General features: G+C 50.4%; 1 protein-coding gene across 1 annotated transcript in view; it reads right to left on the minus strand.

The window, feature by feature from the left end:
* syt3 (synaptotagmin III) overlaps positions 1 to 26,741 on the minus strand; it is a 90,074-nt gene that overhangs the window by 10,030 nt on the left and 53,303 nt on the right. Inside the window, exon 5 of the mRNA XM_085969755.1 lies at positions 25,566 to 25,737. Coding sequence (XP_085825881.1) covers positions 25,566 to 25,737 — 172 coding nt within the window. The remainder of the gene's footprint in view (positions 1 to 25,565; positions 25,738 to 26,741) is intronic.

Raw genomic sequence — 26,741 nt, forward strand, 5'->3', positions numbered from 1 at the left:
AATTTTGAAATCGAGGCGTTGCTTAACCGGGAGCCAGTATAGATCAGGGAGCACAGGGGGTGATGGGGGGACGGGACTTGGTGCGAGTTAGGACACGGGCAAAAGCGTTTCGGATGACCTCAAGTTCACGTATATAGTAATAGCGATCCCAAGGATTAAACAGAAAACCCCCTGTTCCTCTACCTCAGTTTACTGTTTATACGTGCCTGGATATAATATTCTCCAACAGTGGAAGGCAGTAGAATCAGCATTTCGCGAGACTGCGGTTTAGGCTAAAAGCTGCCAAACAGATTTAAACGTAAATGGATAATTGAACAGAAGTAATGACACGCTGCAGATTTACAACAGTTACTGGATTAACTATCCCTTCACAGAAGGTGGAAAAAAACCTGGCCCATCTGTTATGCAGAACTGCAATGTAAACTGGACCAGACACACAGCCCTTGAATATTACATGCTGGTCCATTGCTGTCTGTCCATGGAGATTACGTGGCCTATCCAGCTATCTCACTTTGATCTCAGATTCCTCAATTTGAACAAGACAAGCTGAGAAATATTTTATCAAGACAGGCTGAGACAAATTTTTAATCTCTTAAGGGCTGCCAGTCAAATTTACCCACAAATAAAATCCACAGGATGTTTGTATTTAAATTGAATCGTATGCCCCCCCACCCCTCCCCCCCCACCTCAGACATCTGGCCAAATACAGCGCCTATATTTTGGGACTGTTGTATCAGAACAAGCGGGACATCTTTCTGTGGGTGATCCTGTGGGCTGGATTTCCTGGGTAGTAATAGAAACATAGAAGATAGGAGCAGGAGTAGGCCATTCGGCCCCTCGAGCCTGCTCCGCCATTTAATGAGATCATGGCTGATCATCCAAATTCAGTACCCTGTCCCTGCCTTCTCCCCATATCCCTTGATCCCTTTAGCCTTAAGAAATATATCTAACTCCTTCTTGAATATATTTAATGAATTGGCCTCAACTGCCTTTTGTGGTAGATAATTCCACAGGTTCACCACTCTCTGGGTGAAGAAATTCCTCCTCATCTCTGTCCTCAATGGCTTACCCCTTATCCTTAGACTGTGACCCCTAGTTCTGGACTCCCCGGCCATTGGGAACATCCTTCCTGCATCTAGTCTGTCTAGCCCTGTTAGAATTTTATAAGTTTCAATGAGATCCCCTCTCATTCTTCTAAACTCCAGCGAGTATAAGCCCAATCGACCCAATCTCTCCTCATACATCATTCCTGCCATCCCAGGTATCAGTCTGGTGAATCTTCGTTGCACTCCCTCCATGGCAAGAACATCCTTCCTCAGATAAGGCGACCAAAACTGCACACAATACTCAAGGTGTGGTCTCACCAAGGCCCTGTACAACTGCAGCAAGACACCCTTGCTCCTGTACTCAAACCCTCTCGCTACGAAGGCCAAGATACCAGTTGCCTTCTTAACCGCCTGCTGCACCTGCATGCTTACCTTCAGCGACTGGTGCACAAGGACACCCAGGCGATCGTAGGGGGAGGAAATTTGCCTCGCTCTCATAGGATTTTCCAGCACCTGCCCTTTTATCAGCCTTGCCCCTTATTAAGATTCAGTCCCCTTCTCCGTGCTCCGCTGCATTTTGCCGCCCTGGCAGTTCTGTCGCCCCAGGAAACGTTCGAATCAGAACAAGCTCAGATATTTTACTGTAGACTCCACGATATCGGATTTTCAAAAAAAAATCTGACCAAAAGCAGAAAGCCTGACATTATCAAATTTCCATTTTTTTTAGAAGAAGCAGACCAGTGTCTACAGACAGCAGAGACCTTCATCCCATCGACCAGGACTGGATTTCAACCCAGGCCTTGGAGAGGAGGTCTGCTGCCTAACCCACCCTACAGCCCAGGACCCAGATGTATTATTGAGAAAAAAGACTTTTACAACCTCAGGATGTCCCAAAGCGCTTTACTGCCAATGAAGTACTTTTTGAAGGAAAAGCAGCAGCCAATTTGCACACAGCAAGCTCCCACAAACAGCAATGTGATAAATGTCCAGATAATCTGATTTTAGTGATGTTGATTCAGAGATAAATATTGGGCCCAGGACATCCCCCCTGCTCTTCTTCAAAATAGTGGCCGCGGGATCTCTTACGTCCACCCGAGAGGGCAGACGGGGGGCCTCGGTTTCATCTGAAAGAAGAAGGACTTGCATTTCTATAGCGCCTTCCACGACCGTAAGATTTCCCAAAGCGCTTCACAGCCAATGAAGTACTTTTAGAAGTGTGGTCGCTCTTGTAATGTAGGAAACGCGGCAGCCAATATTGGGCACAGCAAGATCCCGCACACAGCAATAAGGTAAATGAACTGTTTTTCTTAGTGGCGTTGAACAGAAGCACAAATATAAGAACATAAAAATTAGGAGCAGGAGTCGGCCACTTGGCCCCTCGAGCCTGCTCCGCCATTCAATAAGATCATGGCTGATCTTCTACCTCATCTCCACTTTTCTGCACTATCCACATATCCCTTGATTCCCTTAATATTCAAATATCTATCGACCGCTGTCTTGAATATACTCAACGACTGAGGCTCCACAGCTCTCTGGGGTAGAGAATTCCAAAGATTCACCGCCCTCTGAGTGAAGAAACTTCTCCTCATCTCAGTCCAAAATGGCCGACCCCTTACTCTGAGACTGTGACACCTGGTTCTAGGCTCCCCAGCCAGGAGGAAACAATCTCTCAGTCAAGCCCCTTAAGAATTTTATAGGTTTCAATGAGATAGTTGAGGGATAAATATTGGCCAGGAGCTGGGGAAGGGACAGAGAGGGTTATTGTTGAGAAGCTGGTATGTAAAACATTCTTGCTGAGGCAATCTTAAAGAGAAATCCCACAGCCTTTTATTACACCTCTATCTCACTTTCCCATTTTCTGCATCAGTCTTAATCCAAAGATCTGTCAGGAGAAACGTGAATTCTGCATGCTGTTAAGTGCAACATTCTCAGGAATCATTCAGCTTCAGCTGTGATTAACTCGCACCCCCTGCGAGAGCAGCGAGCAACTCCCACTGACAGACTGCCGCAGTTATTATAATTAAAATACTTCACATGTAAAAAAAAATCGAACCTTTTCAACTTGGCATGCTCCCTGCACCTCCCCAACCCCCCACCCCCCTCGAGGGAGGCTCCAGACAGAAATCCGCAGCGCTCCGTATTGCTTAACCAATCGGTCGGCGTTAACCCTTTAATGGCCGCTGTTTGCACGCCTCCTTCTTTCTGTGTTTGTTTCTGAATATATTTAAGAAGGAGATAGATAGATTTCTAGACGCAAAAGGCATCAAGGGGTATGGGGAGAGAGCGGGAATATGGTGTTGAGATAGAGGATCAGCCATGATCATATTGAATGGCGGAGCAGGCTCGAAGGGCTAAATAGCCTACTCCTGCTCCTATTTTTCTATGATTCTATGTTTCATCACTTTATGAGTAAGGCTGGGCGATGAGTGGCAACAGGCCACTCAACCATGAGGGGCATCAAAGACGAGGCTGATCCGGTCCCTGCCAGATGTCCTTTTACCTGCGGTGGGGGGGAGGGGGGGGCGTCATGGGACAGTGGTTAAGAACTGTGCTGTGTTTTTTTTTCTCTCCTAGACCAAGGTATTCTGAGACTAACAGGAGCGCCCAACCCCAGAGCAGCTGAACCAACACAGACGAGGCATCTGCAATTTGGCACATTGGATCCAAAATTGGCTTAGTGGCAGGAGGTAGAGGGTGATGGTCGAAGGTTGTTTTTGTGACTGGAAGCCTGTGTCCAGTCGGGTACCGCAGGGATCGGTGCTGGGTCCTTTGCTGTTTGTAGTGTACATTAATGATTTAGATATGAATGTAGGAGGTATGATCAGCAAGTTCGCAGATGACACGAAAATTGGTGGAGTGGTAAATAGCGAGGAGGGAAGCCTCAGGCTGCAGGACGATATAGACGGGTTGGTCAGATGGGCAGAACAGTGGCAAATGGAATTTAACCCTGAAAAGTGTGAGGTGATGCATTTTGGGAGGACTAACAAGGCAAGGGAAAACACAATGAATGGTAGGACCCTAGGAAGGTCAGAGGATCAGAGGGACCTTGGTGTGCATGTACATAGATCCCTGAAGGCAGCAGGACAGGTAGATAAGGTGGTTAAAAAGGCATATGGGATACTTGCCTTCACGGGCAGCACGGTGGCATAGTGGTTAGCACTGTTGCCTCACAGCGCCAGGGACCCGGGTTCGAATCCGGCCTCGGGCGACCTTCTGTGTGGAGTTTGCACATTCTCCCCGTGTTTGCGTGGGTTTCCTCCGGGTGCTCCGGTTTCCTCCCACAGTCCAAAGATGTGCGGGTTAGGTTGATTGGCTATGATAAATTGACCCTTAGTGTTAGGGGGATTAAATACGTGGGGTTACGGGGATCGGGTGGAATATGTGTCGGTGCAGGCTCGATGGGCCGAAATGGCCTCTATCTGCACTGTGGGGTTTCTGTGATTTCTGTGATTAACCGAGGCATAGAATATAAGAGCAGGGAGGTTATGATGGAGCTGTACAAAACGCTAGTTAGGCCACAGCTGGAATACTGTGTGCAGTTCTGGTCGCCACACTATAGGAAGGATGTGATTGCATTGGAGAGGGTGCAGAGGAGATTCACCAGGATGTTACCTGGGCTGGAGCCCTTCAGCTATGAAGAGAGACTGGACAGGCTGGGGTTGTTTTCCTTGGAGCAGAGAAGGCTGAGGGGGGACCTGATTGGGGTCTACAAAATTATGAGGGGCATAGATAGGATAGATAGAAAGGAACTTTTCCCCTTAGTCGAGAGGTCAATAACCAGGGGGCATAGTTTCAAGGTAAGGGGCAGGAGGTTTAGAGGGGATTTGAGGAAAAACTTTTTCACCCAGAGGGTGGTTGGAATCTGGAACTCACTGCCTGAAAGGGTGGTAGAGGCAGGAACCCTCACAACATTCAAGAAGCATTTAGATGAGCATTTGAAACGCCATAGCATACAAGGCTACGGACCAAGTGCTGGAAAATGGGATTAGAATAGACAGGGCTTGATGGCCGGCGCGGACACGATGGGCCGAAGGGCCTCTTTCTGTGCTGTGGCCGTGGAGGCGTGTGGGGGGTTAAAATCCCAAAATCGGGGTTCCCAAACCCATCCCGCACCCAATCCGCCTCCATGCCAGTTTCAAAGGAGGCGGGCACCCGACCCGCACTGGGACCCGCCTCCCCGAGGCGGGAAGGGGATTAGTGCCAATTAACTGCCTGTTAACAGGTAGTTAACAGGCAGTTTTTGGCCTAATCCCTATTTTTATTGTTGAAGTGTGGGATTCCCGACGGCTCCAAACCACGTCAAGTTAGAGGCGGGCCGTCGGGATGAAGGGCTTGGAGGGGTCGAGATGTCCGGTGTTCAGGTGAGTGATGGGTGCATGAGTGCAGAGGTAAGTGTGTATGGTGTGTGTAAAGTGTTTAAAGAAGTTCTACTAACCTTTACTTCCCTTTGCAGCCTTCCTTCCTTCAGGTCTCGGGAGTCCCTCATCTCACCGGCACAGAAAGCAGAATGGCTGCGAGCTGTCAAAAGTTGCAGCATTCAGCTTTCTGTTCCGGGGAGATCTCTAAATCAGCCTGAGAGGAAGGAATTAACTTGGAGTACAGATTGTCAGTGTTTGACAGCTTCAAAGAGCTGTGAAACGCTGATATTTCATCTGTCAAAAGGTCTTGACAGATTAAATTTCAATCTCTGACGTCACCTGCTGCCGGGTGGCCCTTAATTGGCCTGGTCAATCAAGTCAAAATCGCGTGGATTGGCTAGAACTCGATGGAGGCGGGACTACAACCCCGAAAGTTGTAGTCCCACCTCCTACCCGACCCCTCAATGAAAATCCAGCCCTATGACTCTGTGGTTTGTCTGGCTTATTGCGATACCTGTCGGTGCACTTACCTACGAGGCATTCAGGGAGCCGTATGGGCAACTCTTGGCCATTTGTCTAACACTCACAAGACGGATAGACTTGACACTCGCTTTGTGACTGTTCATCTCCGATGGGACGAAGGGCTCAAACCCAGCACAGACAGCAGGAGTGAAGATCTGCTGTCTCTGCTGGGATGAAGGTGTTACAGAAGCTACACTAGATGAAGTTGTATTCCATTTTAAATGAAAAACTCCATTTTGTGGGTAGCTTCTTTAGGAATTTGCTGAAACTGCAGAACGGCAACGAATCCGTGAGGCTGTAACTACAATAGCCCTGGACAGCTCTGACCTTCTCGAGGATCCATCTATATACTTTCCTGCTCAAGGAAATAGATAAGGTAGTTTATGTTATGTCCCGAGGTCATGCAGTGGAGCCTCTTTGAGTCTTTGGTGTGTTGAGCCAATAATACCGACTGTGAAACCAAGACTGAAGGTCATGGAGGAGGTGATGTAATGGCCCTTTTGGTTGAGCTTAAGAGAGAGTTCATTGTGATGTGAGTTTGGGAGACAAAGAAGGAAGACATCTGGAAGCCTTAATCTTCGGCAGCAAAGCATCCTTTGTAATCAGGTGTTGGTCGTGAGTAAGTGCAGCATTTAATCTTTAATAAATCTGCAAACATTTGACTGTGTGTTGAATTTATCCTTGGCATACAGACACAGGACTGGAGCCGCTTTGTCTATTTATTATTACTAAACTCACATTCCCATCAAAGGCCTCCTCTCTACGTGTATCTTTCCCTTTCTTTGCCTAACACTGTGTTTCTGTCCCTTTGTCGATCTGTTCCTCTGTGTGTGCGTGTGTCTCACTCTCTGTCTCTTTCTCTTGACTTCTGTCTGTCTTTTTGTCTCCGTCTCTCTCTTGCTGGCTGTCTCTCTTGTTTGGTCCGTTCTCTTACTCTCTGTTCATGTCAGCCCCTCCCAGTCCCCCATCAGAGGCAGAAGACCTGAGGAGATGAAGGACTCCTCTCTCTAATGGGATGAAGGTCTCTCTCTAATGGGATGGTCTCTCTCTAATGGGATGAAGATCCCTCTCTAATGGGATGAAGGTCTCTCTCTAATGGGATGGTCTCTCTCTAATGGGATGAAGGTCTCTCTCTGATGGGATGAAGGTCTCTCTCTAATGGGATGAAGATCCCTCTCTAATGGGATGAAGGTCTCTCTCTAATGGGATGAAGATCCCTCTCTAATGGGATGAAAGTCTCTCTCTAATGGGATGAAGGTCTCTCTCTAATTGGATGAAGATCCCTCTCTAATGGGATGAAGGTCTCTCGCTAATGCGATGAAGGCCTCTCTCTGATGGGATGAAGGTCTCTCTCTGATGGGATGGTCTCTCTAATGGGATGAAGGTCTCTCTCTAATGGGATGAAGGTCTCGCTCTAATGGGATGAAAGTCTCTCTCTAATGGGATGAAGCTCTCTCTCTCAAATGGGATGAAGATCCCTCTCTAATGGGATGAAGGTTTCTCTCTAATGGGATGGTTTCTCTCTAATGGGATGAAGGCCTCTCTCTAATGGGATGAAGGTCTCTCTCTAATGGGATGAAGGTCTCTCTCTAATGGGATGAAGGTTTCTCTCTAATGCGATGAAGGTTTCTCTCTAATGGGATGAAGGTCTCTCTCTAATGAGATGAAGGGCTCGCTCTAATGGGATGAATGTCTCTCTCTAATGGGATGAAGGTCTCGCTCTAATGGGATGAAGGGCTCGCTCTAATGGGATGAAGGGCTTGCTCTAATGGGATGAATGTCTCTCTCTAATGGGATGAAGGTCTCGCTCTAATGGGATGAAGGGCTCGCTCTAATGGGATGAAGGGCTTGCTCTAATGGGATGAAGGTCTCGCTCTAATGGGATGAAGGTCTCTCTCTAATGGGAAGGGCTCGCTCTAATGGGATGAAGGGCTTGCTCTAATGGGATGAAGGTCTCGCTCTAATGGGATGGGCTCGCTCTAATGGGATGAAGGTCTCGCTCTAATGGGATGGGCTTGCTCTAATGGGATGAAGGTCTGAATTACCCCCCAAGGTGAGAGAAAGAATTCACCAGACTGAGGCTGGGCCAAAAAGAGTTAAATTATGAGAACAGGTTGCACAGACTAGACTTGTATTCCCTTGAGTATAGAAGATTAAGGGTGATCTAATTGAGCTGTTTAAGATGATTAAAGGATTCGATAGGGTGGATAGAGAGAAACTGTTTCCTCTGGTGGGGGCGAGTCCAGAACAAGGGGGCATAACCTTAAAATTAGAGCCAGGCCGTTCAGGGGCGATGTCAGGAAGCACTTCTTCACACAAAGGGTGGTGGAAATCTGGAACTCTCTCCCGCAAAAGCTATTGAGGCTGGTGGTGGGGGGGGGGGGGGGTGGGGGGGTGGTGGGGGGGGGACGACAACTGAAAATTTCAAAACCGAGACTGATACATTTTTGTTAGGCAAGAGGATTAAGGGTTATGGAACCAAGGCGGGTCGATGGTGATAAGGTACAAATCAGCCGTGATCTAATTGAATGGCGGAACAGGCTCGAGGGCTGAATGGCCTCTTCCTGCTCCCTGTGTTCTTAAGAACGCAAGTGCATTGGGTTTGGTGGAAGGGGAGGCACAGACGAGTCAACAAATAGGCAGCCAGCCCTTGCGAGCCCGGGAAAGGGAGGGTTCACGGGTGAATGTGCTGATCAAACTAATTAAGCCCAACAAGCTTTCTTCCCTATTCAGGAGCCTGATTCCACTGGAACGCTTGACAGCTCCAGCGATTAAATCAAATTGCTCCCAGCAAACAATTACAATATGTCAAAATAGGACATTTTCTCCTCAAATTGAGACTGAATTTTTAACTTGAAATTTCTCCCCCACACCCCCGCCCCCCCCCCCACTCCCCGAATATTGGGAGGAACGATCATCCCCATTCGGTGTCAGACGTTCCTCAGCGGGCCGCACCCTTGTCTCTGAGTCAGAAGGTCGTGGGTTCAAGTCCCCACTCCAGAGACCTGAACACATAATCCAGGCTGACACTCCCAGTGTGGTGCTGAGGGAGTGCCGCACTGTCGGAGGTGCCGTCTTTCGGATGAGACGTTAAACCGAGGCCCCCGTCTGCTCTCTCAGGTGGATGTAATAGATTCCACAGCACTATTTCGAAGAAGAGCAGGGGAGTTCTTCCCGGTGTCCTCGGGCCGATATTTATCCCTCAATCAACATCACTTAAAAGAAAACGCTTATCTGGCCATTATCACATTGCTGTTTGTGGGAGCTTGCTGTGCGTAAATTGGCTGCCGCGTTTCCTGCATTGCAACAAGTGCCTACACTTCAAAAGTATTTCATTGGATGTAAAGCACTGAGATAGTGAAAGGCGCAATATAAATGCAAGTTCTTTCTTTTACTGACGAGCCATGTGCAGGACTCTTCGAAAGTCAATGATCCAGTGGGGCATGAGGCAGGCAAGAGCGAGGCTTCACATTCAGACCCCACCTTCTGTACTGAACCGTACACAGGCCACATGACTCTCTGGTAAAGCGCGGTTCAAAGGCAGAATAACGTTCCCACAAACCCATGCCGCCCCCAACCCGCCTCCGTGCCAATGTCCCAGGAGGCGGGGACCCGACCTGTGCTGGAAGCCGCCTCCCCGAGGCGGGACGGGGATTAGTGCCAATTAACTGCCTGTTAACAGGTAGTTAACAGGCAGTTTTTGGCCTAATCCCTATTTTTAGCCCTGAAGTGTGGGCTTCCCGACGGCTCCAAACCACGCCAAGTTAGTGAGGCGGACCGTCAGTCTGAAGGGGTTGGAGGGGTCGAGATGTCCGTTGTGCAGGTGAGTGATGGGTGCATGTGTGCAGAGGTAAGTGCGTAAGGTAAGTGCAAAGTGTTTTAATAAGTTTTACTTACCTTTACTTTCTCCTGCAGGCTTCCTCCCTTCAGGTCTCGGGAGTCCCTCAGCTCACCGGCACAGAAAGCAGAATGGCTGCTGAAATGTCAAAATCTGCAGCCTCTGCTTTGTGGTCTGGAGAGATCTCTAACTGAGTCTGAGTAGAAGGACTCAAGTTAGAAGACAGATTGTCAGTGTTTGACAGCTTCACAGAGCTGTGAAACACTGATTTTTCATCTGTCAAAAGCTCTTGACAGATGAAATGTCAATCACTGATGTCACCAGTAACTAGGTGTCCCTTAATTGGCCTGCTGAGCCCGCTGGGCAGGCTTAACAAGGTCAATCAAGGGAAAATAGTGTGGGTTGGCCACAAGTCGATGGAGGCGGGACTACAACCCAAAAAGTGGGAGTCCCGCCTCCATCACGTCCCCATTGACAAAATCCAGCCCTTAAAATCAGATCATAAGAACATAAGAAATAGGAGCAGGAGCAGGCCATTCGGCCCTTCGAGCCTGCTCCGCCATTCAATGAGATCATGGCTGATCTTCTGCCTCAACTCCATTCACCAGCCCTATCGCCATATCCCATGATGCCCTTACTAGTCAGAAATCTATCGACTTCTGTTTTGAATATACCCAATGACTGAGCCTCCACAGCCCTCTGGGGTAGAGAATTCCAAAGATTCACCACCCTCTGTGTGAAGAAATTTCTTCTCATCTCAGTCCTGAATGGCCTACCCTTTATCCTGAGACTGTGGCCCCTGGTTCTAGACTCCCCAGCCAAGGGAAACATTCTCCCAGCATCCACCCTATCAAGCCCTGTAATAATTTTGTGCGCTTCGATGAGATCCCCTCTCATTCTTCTGAACTCAAGAGAATACAGGCCTAGTTTACTCAATCTCTTCTCATACGACAGTCCCGCCATCCCAGGAATCAATCTCCCAGATCGCACATCAAGAGGCTCAGATCCACCCAGACTTGGCAGCTGTTTCCAAGTTGGGGGAAGGTTCTTCAAACATTTCACTCCAACCCCTGCACAGGATACAGGAACAAAGAGTGTCCATCTGAAGTCTAGCTTCTTACCATGGAAGGCTGCTTAAATCTACCCCACCGCACCCTGTGGGCTGCATATGAAGCTTAAATCATTGTTCTTTTAATTTGCATATCTCCCAAATCGCTGATGGAAACAAACCTCATTGTTTCGCTTTTAGGACTTATCCACTAACGAGGCAGCAGACTGTGCCAAACCTCCAGGCCACGGAGTTCAAAAAGAAAATACAGAAGAGCAAGGAATACAAGAAGAGAGAATTTGCATTTATATAGCACCTTATTACTACCTCAGGAAGTCTCAAAATACTTCACACCGGCTTAAACATTCACTCCCTCCACCACCGGCGTACCGTGTCTGCAGTGTGCACCGCCTACAAGATGCACTGCAGCAACTCGTCAAGGCTTCTTCGGCAGCACCTCCCAAACCCGCGACCTCTTCCACCTAGAAGGACAAGGGCAGCAGGCGCATGGGAACACCACCACCTCCAAGTTCCCCTGCAAGTCACGCATCATCCTGACTTGGAAATATATTGCCCGATCCTTCATCGTTGCTGGGTCAAAATCCTGGAACTCCCTCCCTAACAGCGCTCTGGGAGCACCTTCACCACATGGACTGCAGCGGCTCAAGAAGGCGGCTCAACACCACCTTCTCAAGGAGTAATTAGGGATGGGCAATAAATGCTGGCCTTGCCAGGAACGCCCACATCCCCGAGAATGAATCTTTTAAAAAGAATGAATTACTTTTGAAGCACAGTCATCATTGTTATGTAGGGAAACACGACAGCCTGTTTGCGCACCACAAATGGATAGCCAGATGATCGATTTTTATAGAAACATAGAAGATAGGAGCAGGAGTAGGCCATTCGGCCCCTCGAGCCTGCTCCGCCATTCGATGAGATCATGGCTGATCATCCAAATTCAGTACCCTGTCCCTGCTTTCTCCCCATATCCCTTGATCCCTTTAGCCTTAAGAAATATATCTAACTCCTTCTTGAATATATTTAATGAATTGGCCTCCACTGCCTTCTGTGGTAGAGAATTCCACAGGTTCACCACTCTCTGGGTGAAGAAATTCCTCCTCATCTCTGTCCTAAATGGCTTACCCCTTATCCTTAGACTGTGACCCCTGGTTCTGGACTCCCCGCCATCGGGAACATCCTTCCTGCATCTAGTCTGTCTAGTCCTGTTAGAACTTTATAAGCTTCAATGAGATCCCCTCTCATTCTTCTAAACTCCAGCGAGTATAAGCCCAATCGACCCAATCTCTCCTCATACATCATTCCTGCCATCCCAGGTATCAGTCTGGTGAATCTTCGCTGAACTCCTTCCATGGCAAGAACATCCTTCCTCAGATAAGGCGACCAAAACTGCACACAATGCTCAAGGTGTGGTCTCAGCAAGGCCCTGTACAACTGCAGCAAGACATCCTTGCTCCTGTACTCAAACCCTCTCGCTACGAAGGCCAACATACCATTTGCCTTCTTAACCGCCTGCTGCACCTGCATGCTTACCTTCAGCGACTGGTGCACAAGGACACCCAGGTCTCGTTGCACTTCCCCTTCTCCCAATCTATTGCCGTTCAGATAATAATCTGCCTTCCCGTTTTTGCCACCAAAGTGGATAACCTTTGTTGGTTTTAGTTGAGAGAGAAATGCTGCCAAGGACACTGAGAGCAGTCTCTGCCGTTCTTCGAATGAGTTCACCTAAACGGGCAGGCAGGGCGTCAATTTAGCCTCCCTACCAAATAATGGCACCTGCAACAATGCAGCACTCTCTCAGTCCTGCATTGTAATGTTATCCTGGATGGTGTACTCGAGTTTTGGATCGAGGCTTGAACCCATGATCTTCTGAATTGAGTCAGGTGTGCTAGCAATGAGCCAAGCATCACAGGCGGGAGTTTCCTGGGTTTTAGTGGCTGGATCGCCAGGGTTCAACAACAACAACTTGTATTTATATAGCACCTTTATCGTAGTAAAACGTCCCACGGCGCTGCACAGGAGTATTTTAAGACAACAAATTTGACACCGAGCCTCATAAGGATAAATTAGGTCAGGTGACCAATAGCTTGGCCCAGGAGGTAGGTTCTAAGGAGCGTCTTAAAGGAGGAAAGAGAGGTAGCGAGGCGGAGAGGTTTAGGCAGGGAATTCCGGAGCTTAGGGCCCAGGTAACAGAAGGCACGGCCACCAATAGTGGAGCGATTATAATCAGGGATGCTCAAGAGGGCAGAATTAGAGGAGCGCAGATATCTCGGGGGGGGTTGTGGGGCTGAAGGAGATTACAAAGATAGGGAGGGGCGAGGCCATGGAGGGATTTGAAAACAAGGATGAGAATTTTGAAATCGAAGCGTTGCTTAACCAGGAACCAGTGTAGGTCAGTGAGCACAGGGGGAGATGGGTGAACGAGAGTTGGTGCGAGTTAGGACACGGAAACACACACAGATCATAGTTTGGACACTCCTGCTCGTCTGTCTGTCTCTCTCACTCTCTCTCTCTATTCATTGTGGTATTTAGACATTCCCCCTCACTCCATCACTACTGTCAGGAGTTCTATAGACCACTCCCACCAGAGTCTTCCATCCTTGGTTGGACCCATACTGTTGGCACTGTCCAATCACCCCTTACCAATGCCCTTTCTTACTCTGCACGAACACAAGGAAGCAACTGCAGGTGAAGGAAATCGCAAACCAAAAACAGAAAATGCCAGAAATATGCAGAGCAGCTCAATCAGGATTGGTCGAGAGAAAAGAATTGCATTTCTCCAGCGCCTTTCACATCCTCAGGATGTCCTAAAACATTTTACAGCCAATGAAGTACTTTTTTGAAGTGTAGTCACTGTTGTAATGTAGGGAACGCAGCAGCCAATTTGCGCACAGCAAGCTCCCACAAACAACAATGTGATAATGACCAGATAATCTGTTTTAGTGATGTTGGTTGAGGGATAAATATTGGCCCCAGGACACCGGGGAGAACTCCCCTGCTCTTCTTCAAAATGGATGGTGTAAAGTCTGTGGGTCGTTTAGTTAATTAATACACAGACTCCAAGAGTAACTTAAAACAGGACTTTACTATTCGAAGGTCAGGGCAAATCTGCTCAATACTTCCTGACACAGCACTTATATACCGGTGTGGTCACCGTCGGTATTACAGTATACAGAAGCCAACAAAGTAGTGCAACACCTAAAGTAGTTCTCTTAAAGGTGGACGGTTACATACAATAGTTCTCTTAAAGGTAGACGGGTACATACACTACAATCCTCCCTTTTTAGCTTACAACATACTGATTCCCCATTAAACATACATTATAACATATATACAACTTTATGCAAGACAGTTCACAGATTCAGTCTCTCTGGAGGTTTCCGGACTCTGTCCGGATAACGCCTCGGTGGTGTCGTAACTTCCGGCGGGGTAGTAGGTGCTTCTGGCAAGGTTGATTCGGCTTGAAGGACAGTGTCAGGTTCATCTGATTCCAGTATTACCAGATCGGAGGTAGGTGTTCTGGGTATCTCTGTCTCAACATTAACCGTGTAAGGTGGTGGAGTAGGTTGGCCATTTGTGGCTGACCCTATGATCTGGTCAACATGGCGCCTTATTATACTGTCCCCAATGTCCACCGTATACATCAACGGCCCTAGCCTTTTTCCGATAGTTCCAGGCTGCCATTTCTCGGTACGGTAGTCCCGGGCCAAAACTTGTTGACCTATCTGAAAAGATCTAGTTGGCCTTTCATTCATGCCCTGGAATTGCCGGTTCTCTACGTCCCTTCTGACGTTTGGCTTAAGCAAATCCAGCCGGCATCTTAGTCGTCTATTAAAAAACATCATGGCGGGAGTTTGATTTGTGACCGCATGTGTTGCATTCCTGTACGCCAACAAGAAGCTATCCACCTTATGTTGTAAGTTAATGGCTTCATTACCCATGGCCTTTATGGCCTTCTTGAAGGTCTGGACAAACCTTTCAGCCAATCCATTGGAGGCGGGATGGTATGGGGCTGACGTGTAGTGCTTAACCCCATTGCTCTTTAAGAATTTCTTGAATTCTTCGGACACAAATTGCGGTCCATTATCAGAACAGATCTGTTCCGGCAGCCCATTCCTAGCAAACATGGTCCTTAACACTGTGATGGTTTTTTCCGTGGTGGTGGTGGACATCTTTATTACCTCCGGCCACTTGGAGTGTGCATCCACCGCTATTAGAAACATTGAGTCCATAAATGGACCAGCAAAGTCGATATGTACCCTTTGCCAAGGAGATGAGGGCCACTCCCATGGATGCAGAGGAGCCTGTGGTGGCGCGTTTTGGACCTTCTGGCATCCTAGACAGCTCTTAGTGATTTCTTCGATGTCCCCATCAATGCCTGGCCACCACACAAACGCTCTTGCTAGGTTCTTCATTTTCACTCCACCCAATGTCCCTCGTGCAGCTCCTTTAACACCTTCTGTTGAAGTTTGGGTGGAATCACCACTCTAGATCCACACATCAGGGTTCCTCGACACACTGACAGCTGTTCTTTTCTCTGCAAAAATGCTGCCAGCGTTGGTTCGCCCTGTGCTGGCCATCCCTCCACCGTTAAATCATAGACTCGTGAGAGAGTCGGGTCATTTCTGGTTTCGTTTTCGATCATCGAATTTGTTACTGGTAGACATTCCACTATGGATGAGTGGAACATCTCTACCGGGTCCACTGTAGTTGCTTCTTCTACTATCGGCAATGGCAAGCGCGATAACCCATCAGCATTTCCATGCTGTTTGGACCTTTTGTATTCGATGTCATATTGGTGTGCCCCAAGTAACACGGACCACCTCTGTAACCTTTGCGCTGTCATGGTGGAAACGGCCTTGTTAGGGTTGAATATGGACACCAACGGCTGGTGGTCTGTCAGTAATGTGAACTTCTTGCCCTGCAGATAATGATTGAATTTCCTTACGCCCCACACAAGGCTGAGGGCCTCCCTATCTATTTGAGCATAATTTCGCTCCGCGGAGGTCAATGATCGGGACGCGAATGCCACTGGCCTTTCCGAGCCATTTGGTAACTTGTGTGAAAGTACTGCTCCAATTCCATAGGGGGAAGCATCACAAGCTAGACGAAGAGGTAACGTTGGGTTGAAATGAGCCAACACTTCTTCAGAGGTAATCAACGCCTTGCTTCTGCGAAAGGCCTTTTTACATTCCTCACTCCACTTCCATGGTACTTCTTTCCGCAACAGAGCATTCAGCGGATGCAGCACCGTGGATAGATTCGGCAGAAACTTGTGATAATAATTAATCAACCCCAAGAATGATCTTAACTGCGATACGTTTTCCGGAGCGGGGGCCTTCACGACAGCTTCTATCTTGTCAGGTGACTTGTGCAGCCCCTCTCGGTCAATGACATGACCGCAGTACGAGATCCGTTTTTGGAAGAACTCACATTTCTTGCGATTAACTCGAAGGCCATATTCCGTCAACCTAGTGAGCACCAGTTTCAAATTTGTGAGGTGTTCTTCCTCGTCTTCTCCCGTAATCAGGATATCGTCTAAGTAACACTGCGTGCTTGGAATTCCTTGCAATACCTGCTCCATGGCCCTCTGCCAAATTGCTGGAGCCGAAGCTACCCCAAAAACCAGTCTATTATAACGATACAAGCCTCTGTGTGTGTTGATGGTGAGGTACTGACGCGACTCTTCCTCGACTTCCATTTGTAAGTATGCCTGTGCCAGGTCTATCTTGGTGAAGTGTTTCCCTCCAGTCAACGAAGCAAAGATATCTTCAATCCGCGGAAGCGGGTATTGTACCGTGTGAAGCACCGGATTCACTGTGATCTTGAAGTCTCCGCAGATGCGGACCTTCCCCGGTCCCCCTGGCTTGTTACTTGGTGAAGACTTCATGACGGGAACAATGGGCGTGGCCCACTCACTCCAGTCCACTTTTGACAGTACCCCTGATCGTTCAAGTTCTTCCAGTTCTGCCTCCACAGCAGGTCGTATCGCGTAAGGTACCGATCTGGCTTTGAAAAATTTTGGGCTTGCATGTTCTGCAATCTTAACCTTTGCTTTAATTCCTCGCAGTGTTCCCAGTCCTTGCTGGAATACCTCTTTAGCTTCGTCTAATATTCTGGACAACCGTTCAGGTTTGACATCTTCCTTTCCGGAATCTACCGTCATGGTGTTTAGTGAATGCCAGTCTATCTTTATTTTCCTGATCCACTCCCATCCCAGAAGTGGTGGACCTCCCTCAGGCAACACATACAGGTCCATCCTTTGGTGCTCTTTGTCCTTGTATCTCACCTTGACTTCTATCTTTCCGATGGGGTATACTTTGTGCCCCGTGTATGTCTTCAATACTAGTTCCGTATCCCGTAGGGGAATATGCTTGAATAACTTTTTATAATCATGCTTATTCATGACCGTCAACGCCGATCCGGTGTCCACTTCCATTTTCACTTGGACTTTTGCAATCTGTAGTGTGATCCAGATAGCTTGTCGGTCAGCTTCATTACTCACATTGTGAATTCTCAGCCTATCCAGTTCCTTGCAGTTGGAGTGTGAGTCCGAATTCTGTTCTTCCGGACTCTTCCTAGTCACCTCATGTACCTTCCTGTACCTCTTTTGTGGTGACTCATTATTGTTGGTCTTCTTCCCTGACCGGCATACCTTAGCTATGTGACCGAGCTTGCCACATTTCCTACATTCCTGGTTTTTAAACCAGCATTGGTTCTGGTCGTGTGTTGTCTTCCCACAACGATAGCATTTCGTTGTACCCGAAGTAATTTGCTGCACCCTGAGTGCCGCTGCCTTTAGCTGCATTTCCGCCGTTCCTTTCGCTGCGGCTTCGTTCGATGCAGCAATAAGGACAGCCTTCTCAAGTGTAAGATCGTTCTCTTCGAGCAGTCGTTTTTGTGTTTCTTCCTTCGACATTCCGCACACGAATTTGTCTCGCAACGCCTCTGTCAGATTCCCTCCAAACTGGCAGTGTTTCGCTAGTCTACGCAGTTCGACCAAGTATTCTGCGTTGCTTTCGTCTTTCCTTTGCGTTCTCGCATAGAATTTGAATTGTTCCGCCAACATCAACGGTGTGGGGTTCAAGTGATCCTTCAGAACAGTCACAATCTCATCGAAAGTCTGATCCGCCGGTTTAGCTGGTGCTAGTAGATGCCCATCGAGTTTAGCAAGGTTATAGCTTTGTCATCTTCTTCTATTTTATTGGCCTCACAATAGATCTCAATGCGTTCCACATACGTGGCCCAGTCTTCTACCTCGGCATTAAAATCGTTGATGTTACCACGCTTAGGCATCTTCCTCTCTTTCTGATAACACCCCGAATTATTTCTTTAACTTATTTCTTTTTCTTTTCTTCTAAGATGGCGGTTTTCCCGCGAAAATGGCGGTTTCCCGCGCTTATCTTCCCTCCCCGCCCACTTCAATGGCGGTTTCCCGCTTCTGTCTTCTTCCCCGCCTAATGGCGGCTTCCCGCGTTTCTTCCCTAGCGGGAGGGGTACACTTTCCCCCACAGGCGACGGCCGCTGGCTTTCAGATTCACAGCCTGTGCGTCGGCTTCAGTGCTTTCCCTTTTCTCGGCAAGGCAACCGGCGCTGGGTACACCCCGTAGACGGCGAACAGGTTCAGCCGCTGGGCTGGCTCTCGCTCAGTTCCCCTTGCTCGGGCTCGGTCTCTCTCCCGCTCTCTCGGCTCTACCGGCGCTGGGTACACCCCGTTGACGGGGAACAGTTTCAGCCGCTGGACTGGCTCTCGCGCAGTCTCCCTTGGTCGGCTCTGCCTCTCCCGCTCGCTCGGCTCTACCGGCGCTGGGTACACCCCGTTGACGGAGAACAGTTTCAGCCGCTGGACTGGCTCTCGCGCAGTCTCCCTTGGTCGGCTCTGCCTCTCCCGCTCGCTTGGCTCCCAAACGCCTCTCCCAGCCGTCTCGCAGTCCGGTGCTTCCCTACCCGGCTGCGGCTGAGCTTTTATATCTTCCCGCACCCACGCTCCCGGTCGCAGCGCTTCGTGGCTTCGGTCGCTGCCCGGCCTTTTTCGCCGGTCGCAGTCTAGCTGTCTCACGACGCCGTTGCGTCCCCAGCCTGTCTGTACCGCGGCTTCCTTGCTCCACGCTGCCCCAGTCTCAGCGTCTCTGGGCCCGACTTCTGTCCGGCTCCTTTCCCCCTCGACCATGGTCGAGTGCACCGCCCTTATCCTCCGGTTATTCTTTTTACTTTTCCCTTACTCACAGTCACCGTGGCCGCCTTGCTTCTCGTGCTGATCGGCTCACTCCTCACCGTGGCAGAAGGGACAGTCAGTGCCTGTTGCTGATGGAAGTCTTTGTCTCTGAATTCTTCCTCCTTTCCAGCTCTGCAGACTCGAGTTTTCTCCCAGCAGAATGACGAGGGCGGTTGCCTCTTCTCGACGCTCGTTAACTGCTTCGGAATTATTGTTGCCGCAGGGTACGATCGGACTCGTCGCCACTGTAAAGTCTGTGGGTCATTTAGTTAATCAATACACAGACTCCAAGAGTAACTTAAAACAGGACTTTACTATTCGAAGGTCAGGGCGAATCTGCTCAATACTTCCTGACACAGCACTTATATACCGGTGTGGTCACCGTCGGTATTACAGTATACAGAAGCCAACAAAGTAGTGCAACACCTAAAGTAGTTCTCTTAAAGGTGGACGGTTACATACAATAGTTCTCTTAAAGGTAGACGGGTACATACACTACAGATGGGATCCTTTACGTCCCCCCGAGAGGGCAGACTGGGCCTTGGTTTAACGTCTCATCCAAAAGACAGCACCTCCGACAGTGCAGCGTTCCCTCAGTACCGCACTGGGGAGTGTCAGCCTGGATTTTGTGCTCAAGTCTCTGGAGTGGGACTGTGAACCCACGACCTTTTGACTCAGAGGCGAGAGAGAGTGCTGCCCCCTTAGCCACGGCAGACACTTAAGGAGCCAATTCCCCTAATCGGGGCCGCCGGTGAGGAATAGCGCCTGCGGGCATGGGCTGGTGGCCGTGTCATGTGCCCGCAGTGCCTGAGATTCCACAGCCAGCGTCCCCCCGTGAGCACTGCTCCTCGCTGAGAGAGAATCAGCCCTGGAATGTGGAATCCAGAAGGCTCACAACTGGAACATTAACCCTTTCTCTCTACAGTTGTTGACTGACCTACTTTGCATCGGAAGCATTGTTATTCTTATTGATTATCATGACTCTTTGGGCTGGATTTTGCCAATGGGAAGCTTTGGGAGGTGGGACTCCCACTTGTTGGGTTTTAGTCCCGCCTCCATCGTCTTCTGGCCAACCCATGCTATTTTCCCTTGATCGACCTTGTTAAGCCCGCCCAGCGGGCATAGCAGGCCAATTAAGGGGAAGCCAGTTACAGAGAACGTCAGTGTATGATGTTTCATCTGTCAAAAATTTTTGACAGATGAATTGGCATTGTTTGACTGGCTCTGTGAAGCTGTCAAACACTGACATTCTCTGTTGTTTGATGAGTTCTTGTATTCAAGACTCATCCAACCGCTTTTGTGAGCAGAAATTAGATGGTTGTTGCATTGGAGAATGCAGCAGCCATTTGTCATCTCTGCCGGTGAGATGCGAGACTCTTCACATCCCCAACTGTTGAAGCCTGCAGGAAGAAGCAAAGGTGAGTAAACATTTTCTATCACTTTCCACTCACCTCACATACTCACCTCTCCACACTTGCACCCATCACTTACCTACACAGCGCACTTTTGCATCCCTGCGACCCCCGCAGACTGTGGTAAACCACTGTTTATATTCCACTGTGTACATGCCTGGACATGCCTCGGCTGACTCCTCCCACAAGTCCTAGTATAAAGGTGACTGCTCCCCAGCCCTTTGTATTTCTGGACCGGTCGACCACTCGAGGCAGACCTTCATTCTTTTGTTAATAAAAGCCTTTAGTTACTCTCTTAACTCTCAGTCTTTTATGAGTAATTGACAGCGCATCAATTTTATTAACAAAATTTTTATAATGGAGAAGATCCTCACACCAGCATGCCTGGACTTAGATCATCGGGAGGCGGACTCATCCACCAAGTTTACTCACTGGCTTAAGTGTTTCGAAAAATTCCTGACCGCCTCAGCAGCAATCAAATCGGACGAGGACAAACTGGATGTCCTGACCTCCAAAGTGAACCACCGAGTGTACTCGGTCATCCAAGACGCGACCTCGTACACGGACGCTATCAAGCTCCTCAAGGACCAGTACACGCGCCCAGTGAACGAAGTGTACGCCAGGCACCTTCTGGGGAGTCGTAAACAACAACCTGGGGAATCGACCGTGGAATACCTTCAGGCACTGTCTGTGCTTGGCCGGGCCTGTGGTTGTAAGGATGTAAAGGCCGCCGTGTACACAGAGGAACTTATCCGGGACGCTTTTGTAGCGGGCCACAGATCCAATTACACCCGACAGCGACTGTTGGAGCAGAGTGACCTCGACCTCAACAAGGCCTCTGAACTCGCACTATCATTGGATGCAGCCTACCGGGGCATGGATGCCTACTCCTCTGCACCGTGGACGCCGCGGGGAATGACAGCCTGGGACACGGTAGGACCGCCTCATAGCGCCGTGCCACCCCAGCCACACCCCAGCAACGGCCCAACTACTGCAGCAGTGTCCCAAGGCCAGACAGCAGTGCCCCAAGGCCAGAAATGCTACTTCTGTGGCCAGGCAAAACACCCCAGAGCGCGCTGCCCGGCGAAAAACGCGATCTGCTCGGGCTGCGGGAAGAAGGGACACTACGCTAACGTCTGCAGGGCCAAAGCCACCCCGAACCCCAGCAGCGCCGCGTGTGGGCCATGCGGGCCGCCATCTTGGGCCTCCCCGGCCATGTGCGAACCACCGGTACAGCAGCCATTTTGGACACCTCCAGCCACATGGGGATCATGGACGCCGCCATCTTGGACGACAGCCGGAACGCAGCAGGCCCCCAACACCGCCTCATCTGATACCCGCAGCGACACACCGACCCCTACGCTGGCATCCATTACACTGGACCAAGCGAGACCGCACCAGCTGGCCAGTTCCACAATGGACATTAAGGTAAATGGCCACGATACAATCTGCCTTTTTGACTCTGGGAGCACGGAGAGCTTCATCCACCCCGACACGGTGCGGCGTTGCTCTCTCCCAGTCCTGCCTGCGCACCAGCGGATTTCTATGGCCTCCGAGTCCCAGTCGGCGGACATCGGCGGCTACTGCGTAGTGACACTCGTAGTAGACGGGACCGTGTACGATCATTTTAAACTTCTGGTCCTGCCCGACCTCTGCGCTGCCGTCCTGCTGGGGTTAGATTTTCAGTGCCACCTTAAAAGTGTTACGATGGCGTACGGTGGACCCCTACCCCCACTCACAGTCCGCAGCCAGCAGCTCCCAAATTGCCCGCCGCGCACCAGGTGCAACCTCTCCACACTCAGAGTCACCCCCCCCGCACTGTTTGCTAACCTCACCCCCGACTGTAAGCCCATCGCCACAAAGAGCAGGCGATACAGTGCCGGGGACAGGGTTTTCATTAAAACCGAAGTGGAGCGGCTCCTGAAGGAAGGGATTATTGAGGGCAGCACCAGCCCCTGGCGAGCCCAGGTTGTGGTCGTTAAGACCGGCGAGAAGCAGCGCCTGGTCATCGACTACAGCCAGACAATAAATCGCTACACCCTGCTGGACGCCTACCCACTCCCCCGCATAGCTGATATGGTCAACCAGATCGCGCAGTACCGCGTCTTCTCGACCATTGACCTGAAATCAGCGTACCACCAGCTCCCTATCCGCCCTGAGGACCGCCAGTATACTGCCTTTGAGGCAAACGGCCGCCTCTACCACTTCCTTAGGGTTCCCTTTGGCGTCACCAACGGGGTCTCCGTCTTCCAAAGGGAGATGGACCGGATGGTAGATCAAAATGCGTTGCAGGCCACTTTCCCATATCTGGACAATGTGACCATCTGCGGCCGTGACTTGCAGGACCATGACGCAAACCTCGAAAAATTCCTCCGCACCGCCCAACTCCTGAACCTGACATATAACAAGGAGAAGTGCATATTCCGCACAAACCGCCTCGCCATCCTTGGCTGTGTTGTGGAACACGGAGTCATCGGCCCCGACCCCGACCGGATGCGTCCCCTTATGGAACTCCCACTGCCCCACTGCCTCAAGGCCCTGAAGAGGTGCCTAGGGTTTTTCTCCTATTATGCCCAGTGGGTCCCCTACTATGCGGACAAGGCCCATCCGCTGATCAAGTCCACCTCTTTTCCCTTGACGGCAGAGGCCCGCTTAGCCTTCCACCGTATCAAGGAAGACATTGCCAAAGCCACCATGCACGCAGTGGACGAATCCATCCCCTTCCAGGTGGAAAGCGACGCGTCCGACTTTGCCCTGGCTGCTACCCTCAATCAGGCGGGGAGACCCGTGGCCTTCTTTTCACGAACCCTCCAAGGCCCGGAGACCAGACACTCCGCTGTTGAGAAGGAGGCCCAGGTGATTGTGGAGGCTGTGCGTCATTGGAGGCACTACCTGGCTGGAAAACGATTTACCCTGCTCACTGACCAACGTTCAGTTGCTTTCATGTTTAACAACAAGCAGAGGGGCAAAATCAAAAATGACAAGATCTTGAGGTGGAGAATCGAACTTTCCACCTACAATTACGAGATCTTGTACCGGCCCGGGAAGCTCAATGAACCCCCGGATGCGCTATCGCGTGGCACCTGCGCCAGCGCGCAGATCGATAGACTGCGGGCCCTCCACAATGACCTCTGCCACCCGGGGGTCACCAGGTTCTTCCACTTCATCAAGGCCCGCAACCTGCCTTACTCTATTGAGGAGGTCAGGACCATGGCCAGGAACTGCCAAGTCTGCGCTGAGTGCAAACCGCACTTTTATAGACCAGACAGGGCCCACCTGATAAAAGCCACTCGCCCCTTCGAGCGCCTGAGCGTTAATTTTAAAGGGCCTCTCCCCTCCTCCGACCGCAATGTGTACTTCCTCAATATTATTGATGAGTACTCCCGTTTCCCGTTCGCCATCCCCTGCCCGGACATGACCAGTGCCACGGTCATTAAATGTCTGAACGACCTCTTCACCCTGTTCGGTTTCCCCAGCTATATCCATAGCGACCGGGGCTCATCGTTTATGAGCGACGAACTCCGTCAGTACCTGCTAACTAGGGGTATTGCCACAAGCAGGACCACCAGTTACAACCCCCGGGGGAACGGACAGGTGGAAAGAGAAAATGCGACAGTTTGGAAGGCCGCCCTGCTAGCCTTAAAGTCTAGGGGCCTTCCAACCTCCCGCTGGCAGGATGTGCTCCCCGATGCGCTCCACTCTATTCGGTCACTGCTCTGCACTGCCACTAACGCCACCCCTCATGAGAAAATGTTTGTCTTCCCAAGAAAGTCCACATCGGGGACATCGCTACCGCCATGGCTGACGTCCCCAGGGCCGGTCCTACTGAGAAGGCACGTGAGGACCCATAAAACGGACCCCCTGGTCGAGAGGGTCGACCTCCTCCACGCCAACCCCCAGTATGCTTACATTGCATACCCGGACGGGCGGGAGGACACAGTCTCCATAAGAGACCTTGCAACCTCGGGGGCCGCAGTAACCCACTACTCACTACCACCCCCCCCCACGATCCGATATCCAGCCCCAGCAGACGGCAGGCCTGGGCCACGCGACCCGCTCGACATCTACAAGGACGACACGCCTGTGCCACAGCCCACGCAGGACTCGACGCCGGAAGCTCCACTACCCCTGCCGTCGCCACGCCGATCACAGCGGCAGACAAGACCTCCGGAGAGACTCCAATACACTAACTTTTAATACACTTCACCCCGCCGGACTCAATTTTAAACAAGGGGTGAATGTGGTAAACCACTGTTTGTATTCCACTGTGTACATGCCTGGACATGCCTCGGCTGACTCCTCCCACAAGTCCTAGTATAAAGGTGACTGCTCCCCAGCCCTTTGTATTCTGGACCGGTCGACCACTCGAGGCACACCTTCATTCTTTTGTTAATAAAAGCCTTTAGTTACTCTCTTAACTCTCAGTCTTTTATGAGTAATTGATAGCGCATCACAGACCCACTGCTCGCCTCGGTGACCCTGGCGGAAAAATGGGGATAATCCTCTTAACTGCTTGTTAACTACCTGTTAACAGGCAGTTCAGTGGCTGTAATCCCCTTCAGCGCCTCCAGGAGACGGGACCCGGCGCGGATCGGCTACCCGCTTCCTGGGACGATGGCACGGAGGCGGGTTGGAGGCAGGGTGGGCACCTGCCCCCAGTTTCTGCCATTTTCCCGGCATTCCCGCCTCCAAACCCGCCTCCCCAGAGCTAGCAAAATCCAGCCCTTTGTCTCAGTCACCTACAGTACACACCGGTACCAGCAATACACCTATATCGTATACAAACCAGAAACTGCAGTGCGTGCGCACACACACGCATTCACACACACGTGTTCATAAGTGCACACATGCGTGTGCACGCAAACACATCTACAAACACAGGCATGTGTGCGCGCTCACACACACACACACGTGCACGCAAAAACATGCACTCGCACCCACCCATGCATGCACATACACACGTGTGCACGCACACACATGCGCGCAAGCACGCACACAGGAGCGTACGCAGGCACGCGCGCACAGGCGGATGTCAGCACTGAATCCTCCGACAGGCCCCCGCCGCTGCGGCCGACGCCCGAAGCGGTTTTGTTTTCAGAGAGTCTCACCAATCGTAGTCCATGATGGCGATGATGACGTTCACGTGATCCATGTTCTCGTTGGGAATGTCGAACACCAGCGCCTCGTTGTACACCGGGTTGAGCGTGTTCTTCTTTATCGAGGTCTTCCGCTTCTTCAGGCGCCTCCCCTCACAGATCAGCGACGCCTTCACGTAGGGGTCTGTGAACAGAGGGAGGGATGGGTTGGATGGCACTCGGGCTTTGGGGCCCACCAGAGCCTCGATTCTACACTGCCACGTGGGCTTCCTCAGCTTTTACCCCATCGAGACCCTCCCCCCACCCCTATCACCACAACATTTAAACTAAACAGCACTGCAAAGCTCTCCTGACCTCTGACTGAGGAAAGGCCCCCAACATGGGTGACGCAAGAAAACTACTAGGCACTTGGTCAGTGTGTTAAACAAGGCTTTAATCGACTGTTTCACAACATGGAAGTCTAGTTATCCTTCACTAGTTCCTGTTTATAAAATGTCCCTGAGCAAGCTGGGCCCGTGCCCGAGTATTTATACTCTCCCTGGACAGCGCCACCAGCAGGCCACCCAGTATATTTCATAAGTCCTTTCTACATAAATGGCGTGATTTATGTCAATGGGCCTGTGCCTGAAGGCCCCAGGTGCAGCCACTGACCTGTGCTGATAGCACTGGCAGTGCTACAATTGGCCTCAGCACCCTTGGACTGGGAAGGGCAAAAAAAAAAGAAAGCTAGGAATCCTATTCCCGATTGATATCCATAGGAACAGGAGGAGGCCATTCGGCCCCTCGAGCCTGTCCCGCCATTCAATTGGATCACGGCCGATCCGCACCTCAGCTCCATTTACCTGCCTTAGCTCCATATTCCACGACTCCCTCACCCAACAAAAATCTGTCGGCCTCAGTCTTGGAAAATGTCAATTGTCCCTCTTAGGTGAAGAGAGCTGAGCCCAAGATCAGACCAGCCATGATCTCATTGAATGGCGGAGCAGGCTCGAGATGCCAAATGGCCGACTCCTGCTCCTATGTCTTAAGTTCTTATATTTCCAAACCCCTTTGTATGAAAAAGTGTTTCCTGATTTTTCTCCTAAAATGGGATCTAATCATTTCTGCTGGAATGTGAGCATGTGCGGGGTGGGGGGGGGGGGGAGCAGGGGGGGTCAGGGTTGGGTTTGGCTGGGAAGGTCTTCAATA

The sequence above is a fragment of the Somniosus microcephalus genome, chromosome 28, assembly GCF_052327205.1.
Source record: "Somniosus microcephalus isolate GS21.2 chromosome 28, FLI_Smic_1.0, whole genome shotgun sequence".
Taxonomy (NCBI): domain Eukaryota; kingdom Metazoa; phylum Chordata; class Chondrichthyes; order Squaliformes; family Somniosidae; genus Somniosus; species Somniosus microcephalus.